The sequence below is a fragment of the Stegodyphus dumicola genome, chromosome 6 (assembly GCF_044657685.1).
Source record: "Stegodyphus dumicola isolate Sdum_Otavi_A_Nest chromosome 6, ASM4465768v1".
Lineage (NCBI taxonomy): Eukaryota > Metazoa > Arthropoda > Arachnida > Araneae > Eresidae > Stegodyphus > Stegodyphus dumicola.
Genome location: NC_140773.1, coordinates 185,639,000 through 185,649,193, shown reverse-complemented (window position 1 = coordinate 185,649,193; position 10,194 = coordinate 185,639,000). Strand labels below are relative to the sequence as shown.

General features: G+C 34.4%; 1 protein-coding gene across 3 annotated transcripts in view; it reads right to left on the bottom strand.

Annotated features, from left to right (window-relative positions):
- Positions 1–1,566: 1,566 nt before the first annotated feature.
- The window catches only part of LOC118182364 (cytochrome b5-like), a 121,737-nt gene continuing 113,109 nt past the window's right edge, over positions 1,567–10,194 (bottom strand). For all 3 annotated transcript variants that reach the window (XM_035351699.2, XM_035351700.2, XM_085819272.1), the window contains exons 3-4: positions 5,900–6,028; positions 1,567–3,700 (exon numbers count right to left, since the gene is read on the bottom strand). In XM_035351699.2, the coding sequence (XP_035207590.1) occupies positions 3,611–3,700; positions 5,900–6,028 (219 nt within the window). In that variant the 3' untranslated portion in view covers positions 1,567–3,610. The remainder of the gene's footprint in view (positions 3,701–5,899; positions 6,029–10,194) is intronic.

The following is a 10,194-nucleotide window of genomic DNA, read 5'->3' as shown; positions in this document are numbered from 1 at the left end:
AGATTTACTTCGTAATTTTTAATACAGATATTTTGAGTTGTTATATATTTTTGTCTTGTCGCGAAGTGAGAACTGAATTAATTGAATGTGAAATACTCAATCGTCTGTGAAAAACTGTTTCTTTTTTGTTTTGTTTGCTTAATTTCTTTTATACATCGTTCTAGCTTTATTATAGTATTTGAATAGAATATGTGGCAACGATTAGATAATTCTTTAAATGATATAAATTGCGTGCATTCTGAGTTATAATATGTGTAAATAGTTTTTACTCTTGTGAAACGTTTCAATGTACTGCGAATTGTGTTTTTCATCATTTTAGTTGCCAATTATTGCTCATCAGAATAATTTTTATGAAATTTTAAAAATGCCTTACAATACATTCTGCAAGAGATGGCGCAACCAGAGCTCCAGTCAACTAAAATGCTTTTGATCCCTATTAATAGATGGCGCCACACGAGCACCTCATTTGTTCAAATTTTACTTATTCTACGGACAGCCGCACAGGAGCCTCCGTCGCTAGTAATCTCTGAGTTCTTGCACAGCATGTATACAAGTACTTCCATATTATTGGATACAACTTACTCGATTCTTCAAGCATTTAAAAGTCAAGTATCATGTATTGGTAAAGGCCGTTAATGGTCGATTGCCTCTTACTAAGTGATAAGACATAGACATAGACATAGTTATAATATGAACGAAATATAATACTGTTAAGTGAACCTAGCGCCAGAGTGTCGCTATGGTAAACAAATAGAGTGAATTTTAAAGAAGGCATTTATTCTATTGTGGTTTATGCGCTGTCGGTGAAGTAGATTAATTCAATCCAATAAGTTTTAAAAAAATGCAAGAAAAAATGCGTATAATTTAATACTCCGTAGAAGGAAATCATGTGGTGTACACATCAGATTTCTTTTCTTTTGTATTTGGAGAGTGTTTTTGCTTTGTATTGTTTATTGTTTTCAGTTTTATGATGAAATCCCCCTCTGCGATGCATATGTACTGTTTCTCACTAACTTAAATGCTAAGCGCGTTGTAAAGTTTATGTGAACCATGTAAAATTCTCAATTCTTAGCTTCCGAAATATTTATTAAAGAACTCATTTGCATTAAAAAGTTTTTATTCCTAAAAAGCTAATCTGAGTTTTTTTTTATACTTATTACTGATTTTATTAAATTTGCTTCAAATGTTAATAAAAGTACTAGAATTTAAACCAAGTAAAAAAAAAAAAATAAATAAATTCATTCATTTAAAACGAAAATTTGAACTGAAGGGTTTTCTGGTGCAGGTATAATTACACAGTGTCGATCTCCCATAAAAATGCTCACACATGGGGGGGGGGGAGGAAATTAATGTTATTTTCTCTGTTGTTTAGACTCTTTAATAAAAGATTAACTTCTTTATAAAAATTAACCGAAAATTGCCAATTCGAGCTTTTATCCCCCCCCCCCCCTTTAAATGAGAAATTTTATCTCCTGATGAATTTATGTCCTGATGAATTTTAAGAGCTACGTACTTTAAATACGTGGAATGATAAAAGTGACAAAAAGAAACATATATTGCTTCAAATACTACTTACACGAGATATATTTATTAGAAAAATATGCTATAGGTATAATAATGAAAAAATGCAATTGTACAGATGAGCTACAATAAAATGAATAATAATTTAAGAACATGTCCTTCATCTTTGATCATATAAACATGCCAACATAATCCTCTGATACATATTATTTCTTAGAAACAGATCAAAACTATTTTCTAGTTTTTTAAAATTTAAGATAAATTCGTATTTCATTGACGAAAAGTAATATAAATTAGAAAACTGCACGTAATATATATTGGTAAATCAATAATATCATATACATTTATAATGATAAGAACAAAAATTTGTAGAATGCAGTGAAACTTTTCACGATGAGAAATTCTGAAAATATTCCTGAGAGATATGAATTCCTGAGAGCATAATTAAATAACAGCATTGAGTACTAATAAAAACAAAATTCCTTACGGTGGATGACTTTCTATAGAAGACCAAACTTGTTGGGGTCTTGAACGGTTATTTTAAGAAGGTTTCACTGGTAACATTGTAGATTTATCATACCTAAACTTACACATCATTATATGTTACTGTTTTAATGAATATATACACTAAATAATTATATTTAAATCTATAAAATACACAGAATTTCAGAAGCAAATGCAGATGTTGCGGGTATTCATTTATTTACTAGCACATACAACGAAACCTCTCTAAACCATCCACCCTACCAGATGATTTAGAACTTCCCCGCAGGAGGTTCTTTAAATGGGGGATGTCGTGTACTGATGCTTATTAAGGCTGGCATTATGAAGAAAATTTTTAAGAAGTTCTGATCACTTTCGGAGGCGAATGTCTGCGAGAGGTAGTTGCCATGAAAGATTTCATGGAATTTGCAAAAGTTCATGTATAATTCTGACGGCTTTACTCCAAATTACATTCCCTTTCCCTTCGTTTACTTAGGTAATTCCGTATGTTTAAATAGAACAGTTCTCACACTATTTTTATACGCTAGCTGAAAGTTAAAAAATTATTTATTCCATAATTTGCCCAGCAACATGTATTTTATGTGTCATAACTAAAATAGTTGAATTAAGTTCTTATATGCAACTATTCTTTAAATTCTTTAATGAAAATGTGTTTCAAGAGTGTGGAATGCATAAAAAGTGATTTTATCTTCAAATGTACTTAAATATAATCAAGTTGCGTTTACTGCCCAGACTTACAAGAATTTCAAATTTTAGGAGACCCCAATATAACTTAAGAGTTTAGAATGCTTCTATAATTCCCAAATTATTTTATAATGTCTCACAACTTTTTTTTACCCTCATAAAAAACAAGAAGTGTGAGTTTTAAATAGACCTAAAAACCAAAGTACACCATAAGATAAGCGAAAGAAGGTGTAAATTTACCTTTAAATAAATGATAATCTTCAAATTATGTTATTGTTGTGTCTAATCTAACTTGTATGACCTAATCAGAATAAGTAAACTAATTTTATCACGGCAAAGACTGCAAGACTGCGTAAGTCGTTGGAACGAGGCCTTAAGCATTATATAGGTGGTGGTACGATTTTTTGCAGTTCCGCCCCAATATTCAAATTTTCACTTTGTGTTAATTTAATGAAAAGACTCAGTAAAGGCTACATGCAATGAAATAAGCGCCAAATATATATTTAGCTTTATTATTAACTACTATCATAACATATATATTTGAATTATTATCAGTACACGAATAATATAATGCTGAATCATTATAATTAATGTCATGAGTTATCTAGCGTATCTTAAAATCTATTGTTTTCATGCTTATTATGCGTTCCAGCAGCGTTCTGTGTTTGAATTTAAAAATGTAACTTGCAACACAACCATATAGAAACACGGAACTTAAATGAAATTTAATAATGCATGTTTTGCATTCAGAAATAATTAATTTATGGTATAAGTTAAATCAAATTCTTGACTACACAGGTACAAAATTCCTTATAATCAACGTCCACAAATGCAAATATTAGTGATATAATGCTGAATAAAATGATAGCGACGAGGAAATTGTCGAAAAGTTCTTGAATCTTTAGTCTGCTACTACGATGCCTTCTGTAGACCATATGGAACTGCGACGACTGTTTGGTGCCAAGGAATCAATCAAATTAACTCTTTCATGCTGAAAGAAAAAGCACAGATAAATTTAAGAATGATTTAAGATACTAAATAACCTTAGTATAACTATGAGTACAAATATAGAAACAGCATATAAATTAAATGAAATGCAGATACATTTGACACTTAAGTAACTCATTGTTTCTTATCATAATACTCGCTCTTACAGAAGTTAAATCTAAGAATTCTAAATGAGATAAGTATAGCTTTATTATGTAAGGTTTACTAACTTGTTACATAAGCATATTGCTTTATTACATTATATCTGAGAAATCAATAAAAAATATCGAAATCACCCGCTTCAGTAGAATGGAACAAATAATAACTGAAGATTTTTACACATTTTGCCATTTCTTTAGGTTCTAATGCACTGCATAATCTCTGGTAACTTATGTGCACAAGGTCTCACATAATCACATAATCTGGTCTCACATAATCTTTGAAAACTTATGTGCATAATTGTCTAAACTGCATCAAAGTATTTAAATCTATGTTGGTATGCACTTGTCAGCTATGCACCATACACAGAGAGAAGCTTAACTTTGATCAGAAATTGGGATTTAAGTTTATACCAAAATTTTGCATTTACATGAAAGTTGTTTACATTAATTTTATCAGTTTTTAGGAAGGTTGTTTACATTAACAACCTTCCTAAAAACTGATAAAACATAACCACACTTATTAATTTAGAAGTCAAACAACAAAAATCAGCGTTATATTTTTCACAGGATTAGTTTCGATAGTTTTATCGCGCAAAATAAAAGCGCAAACACGCTTTTGCAGCTGAGGATGATAGTTCGGTAAGACCATCGAAACTAGTCCTGTGAAAATTTGAAAATATAACGCTGATTTTCGTTGTTTGATTTCTAAATTAATATTTGTTCAGCGTATTATTGTACCTTAATTATAACCACACTTGTTTATAGTATATTTCATAATGCGGTTTACAAATGTAAAACATACAGGAGACCACTGGGTGAGCAGCTGAAGACTTGCAGCTTTATTGCTCACTCAGTGGGACCGTCCCACTGAGTAATTTATGTAAAACATACAGCGATTAGGCAAAAATATGGAAAAAGTTATTGAAAGAATGATTTTCTTTGTTAACAGCGCCTTTTGCACTCAAAACTCCGGGATGGCCTTTGAGAATGAACAAATATAAATCCTGTATGTAAATGATTGAGAATAGAATGCTATACTATTTTTTCCCTGAAAACTTGGAAGTTTTTGAAAAAAATGTTAGAAAATACTGGAGATGGATAATGAGTTTGAACATTATTTTCCAAATCTTGTAATTTGTGTATGATGTTAAGGTCTATCGATTGATAAGGCTATGGAAGTTGGAAAGCTTCATTGGCATGCTCAGAAACTCACAAGAGGTTATAACATCTTTCTCATCAATGGAATCTCCTTCAAGAAATAACATTTGTACTACAGGATGATTTAACTGCTCAAAATGCTTACATTCCTTGGCAGTGATATTAGAGTAATAAGTGGACTGGCAAAATATTATATGATGACTCTTCATGATGGAATAGATGGAATATTAAGTCTCCACATGAGTCTAAAATAAAAATCTTGACGAATTATTTTTCATATCTAAATTAGAACCAAACTTGGAAATAATATGACGATCAATTTTCAAACCAGATATGTTATGTTATTTAGAAGTGAGGGGGGCACCTAATATTTACTCTAAGTAAGCAGATATTAGCCCTTGGTGACCTTATGTTACATAGAAATGTACAGTTCATCTATTACCATTTACCTGAAGTAAACAGATAGGAGCCCCTTACTCTACTTGTGAGTGACCTATTTTGTGCTTCATATATTTTGTGGTGCATAATTTTGTGCTCCACATGGTTTGCGTGTGCTCCACATGGTTTGCGTGTGCTCCACATGGTTTTACCAACAACCACAAAACCGTTTCAAATTTTCAGTTTCAAATTTCAATATTTTCAGTTAGAGAAAGCATTTGTCGTTTTGCAGATTCCGTTTACCGTGTGTTTCCATGTTTCTGTCTAACCGTTGAGGATTTTTTCTTTGTTGCAATTAGATGCAATTTGAGGAAATTAATTCGAAGAAAACTATAATCAGTTGCTATACTTAAGTGTTAACAAAATATTTTACGACCATTGACGAACTAATGCATTTAACTTACACTTGGAAAAGTTAATTGTACGTAATAATAAATTCAAATCACCTGCGCTAAACTGCCAATACAGTATGCTTCAAGAAGTTCCATCGTGCTCGGATGATGTCCTGCACCATAAAATGCGACGGTGGCATCCCTTCCTGCATGTTCCATCATGATATCAATTCCACCAGGATGCTGTAAACATCAAATTATTATTCTTTGCATTAGAGTATTTATCCAGGTAAAACCACATTTATGAAACATTATTATAAATTTCTATATTGAAATGTTTCTTACTGTAACATACTTGAATATATAAGCATACTTTTCGTAAGCAAATATTAACAACATTCAGTAACACTCATTTTGCAATCCTGCATATGAGAGCATTAGCATAAATTTATAACATATTAGCATGGACGCATAATCAAAAGACATAAAGCTTTGGAATCTTTATAGCTGCATTATGCAAAGTTAATTCAGTTCCAGAAACAGACATATTAGATTAAAATGTTGAAGAGCTTCAAGTATGAAAGTTTAATATATTGACTGTATATTAAAAGAAGAGAGATTTTTTAACTTACATATACGATACGTTTGTTTGCAAGGATCTTAAGTTTTACTAACGTTTATTTTATTTTAAATCTTTACTATCACTTCTTATTTTCTACTTCCGGCCAGAATTAAAAGCTTTAACTTATTTATGCAAATTTGTCTTGCGAACGCCAAGTACTTAAGTTGTGGCTTTTTGCCAAGCAAGAGGGAGAGGAAGGAGTGATTAGGAGCGGGCCGCTTGCCATTGCAGTTTTACTCGGTGGCTGGTTGCCTTCAAGGCCAGAGGTTTAATCCTCTTGATAATTTTAAACGTATCGTAGTGTTAATAGTTCTCTGTACTACATACGGCCTTTCTGTTAATATACGGCCAATCTTCAACTAGACACTTGTTTATTAATCCAAAGTTAGTTTAGTTAGAATTTAGTTAATATTTTTATATTCTTACGTTCAGACCACAAGAGGTAGGTCTCTGTATTCCGAAGTCCGGAAATCATTGTAAAGAGAGAAAAATAAAGGGTTTCGTATACCCTTCCTGTTTATCTTGTCTACTTCCCACATTTATTGAACATAGCTTTAGTAAGCTCCCTGTTCCGAGTCAGGTCATTGAATGTTCCCCAAGCAAGTAAGGAGGAATACTGAACCTGATAGTGGCGCCCGACGAAGAAGAATAACCATGGCCGAGTTTCAAGAAGAACCTGTGCTGCCTGCAGAAGCGGCTCAGAATCCAGAAATGCCAGCTGCCGCCCTGGAAGGATTTGGTTACATCGTCCAGACCATGCGCGCATCAATGAAACCAGAAGCAACATTTAATGGAAACTCACCGGTAACCAGTTTTTTGGAAAAATTGAAGGACCACTTCATGATGTATCCTGTGTATGAGTTCCAGAAAGTCACCTTAGCTACCAGCGCTTTGAGGGGCCAAGCGCTTAATTGGTTCAAATGTATAGGCAGAAGTCTCTTGGGTCAAGCGGGAAGTCCCACCTATACCTTCGAAAATTTCAAGACTGCCCTAGTAAAAGCCTTCCCTGTCGTAAGGGATCGTGCAAAATTAGAAACGGAACTTTTCAGCATATATCAGAAACGAATTGAAAATCTCTCAAGCTTTATTTTAAGAAAAATTCACGTCTTCAAACTCTTGTATGGAAACCGTCCGGATTCTGAGATAATTCAAGTGATTTTGCCGAGGTTACTTCCCCAAGTACAAGACTTTATTGAATTAAGGAATCCGACTACACTGGAAAAGTTATTTGAGCTAGCAATCCAGTTTGAAAGTAGAAGAACGGCGGACATTGAAAGAAGACACCAATATGAGCAACGAAACCAATTTGGTGCGCCAACACCACAGCAAAGTCAAGCACACGGCTACGGAAGCAAAGCGAATCAGTGGGAAAGGAAACCCGAGTATCGCAAAACAGCCGGCGAACGTCGACAGTTCAATAGCAATCCAGAAAAAAAGTCTGAAGGCCAGTGGAAAAAGAAGGAAAGCATGGAAAGGAAAAAACAAGATTTAAACTAAAATGGATTTCTGCTGACGGGAGGGTGCGGAAATCCGAAGGCCAAGAAAACCCCTCTTCCTTCAAGTTAAATACAGTAATGGTGAAAAATTTGACTCTTCCGAAGATTGAAGTGTTGGTGAATAATATCCCAGCCACCGCACTCCTAGATACAGGCGCGCAGTGTTCCTGTGTGGCAGAACATTTTTTTAGGAAGTATTTTCGGAAATACCGCATATATAATTCGGATAATACGATAGTGTTAGCTGCGCAGGGTGAAAGATGCAAGTGCATAGGTAAATTACCGCTATACGTTCGTATCAAGGACGAACAAGTAAAGATTATGTTTTTTATAGTAAAGAATCTGCAAGCACATATCATCTTAGGAATAGATTTTCTTTCAGAGGCAGAAGCAACACTGGATTTTAACGAAGCGTACCTTAAGCTGACGATGAAACCAGTTCGAGAAGAGAAAACAGAACCACCAATGTTAAACCTTGACCACCTGCCTAAGGAAGAGCAACGAAGAATCCGACAAGTGGTAAGTGAATTTGCTTCGTTATTTAGTGATATTCCAGGATTTACTCAAGTTACTAATCATAGTATGGACACCGGAGATTCACTGCCAGTTCGCCACAAACCATACCGGTATGATAAGAATAAAGAAAAAATTATAGAGTGGCACATTAGAGATATGTTACGTAAAAAGATCGTAACGCCCATCTCAAGTAGTTATGCTAGCCCGGTGGTTTTATGTAAGAAAAACAATGACTATCCAGTAACACATCCAAAAAGGTGGCGTTTTGCGATTGACTATCGTAAATTAAACTCCATGACTAAATATCCGGTATATCCGTTACCTATTATTGAAGAAATTCTAAGAAACATAACGTCTACCAAATACATGACGACTTTAGACTTAACGACTGGTTATTTTCAAATAGGGGTTAGACCGGAAGACGTGCCTAAGACTGCTTTTATAACCAAGTCTGGCACTTATGCATTCCTGCGTATGCCGTTTGGCCTTTCAGGGGCACCGGCAACATTTCAGCGATGTATGGACATTGTGCTAAGGCTTGTTCTTGGAAAGTCCACATTTATCTATTTAGACGATATCATTATTACTAGTGATAATCTGGACCAACATGTACAGGATTTAAGACAGGTGTTTTCATTATTAAATGAGGCCGGTCTAAAAGTTAATGTCGAAAAGTGCAAATTTGCAGCCCCTGAATTAAAATAGTTAGGTTACAAAATATCTCAGAAAGGAATCGAGAAAGACGAATCAAAAATAATCGCTGTGCAAAAGTATCCGCCGCCAAATACGGCGAAGAAGCTCTCTTCTTTTCTAGGACTTTGTTCATATTATAGGTCCTTTATAAAAGATTTTGCAGCTATTGCTGAACCATTGTTAAAATTAAAAAGGAAAAAGGAAAGATTCTCGTGGACGGCCGAAGCCAATAGTGCTTTCGAAAAATTAAAGCAAGCATTAACGCAAGCCCCGGTTTTGAAATTTCCTGAAAAGGATGAAAATTTAGAAATTTCAGCGGATGCTTCGGATTATGCGGTAGGAGCGGTACTTTCGCAAAATCAGCAGCCCGTGGCATTTTTTAGTCGAACTTTAAATCAAACACAAAGAAATTATTCCGCGACCGAGAGAGAGGCATTTGCAGTTCTGTTAGCAGTGCAAAAGTTCCGAGTCAATTTTGGAAGGGCGCCAATAACAGTGTATTCTGATCATGCGGCGGTAACTAGATTGTACTCAGGGAAAAACTTATCCCCAAGGTTAATAAGATGGGCACTCAAGTTACAAGAGTATAATCTGGTAATCAAGCACACCCCCGGAAAGGAAAATATCGTAGCAGATGCCCTATCCAGAATAAAAATAGATTAAGAAGGTGATACTGTAGAGGTGGCAATGCTCACAGCATGTACAATAAATTCCCGAGAAACTGTAATAACCGAACTGGGTAAGGATCCTGAGTTTAGAAACATTTATGAGTATTTAAAGGATCCTGAAAATTTTAGCCACCAAGATATTGTGGCGATAAGAAATAGGGCGGCCCATTACGAACTAATAGATGGTCTATTATTTTATACAAAAAGTACAAATTCCAACAACGAATTTCGACCTGTTATCCCAGCTAGTCTTAGATTAAATATCCTGCAGGAGTTACACGACAGCCTATTAGCTTCTCATGCTGGTATTCGAAAAACTATCCAACGCGTACGCGAGGCAGTCTATTTTCCTGAACTGCAAAAGTTAACAAGGGCGTATGTCCAGTCCTGCCCAACATGTCAAGCAGTTAATTA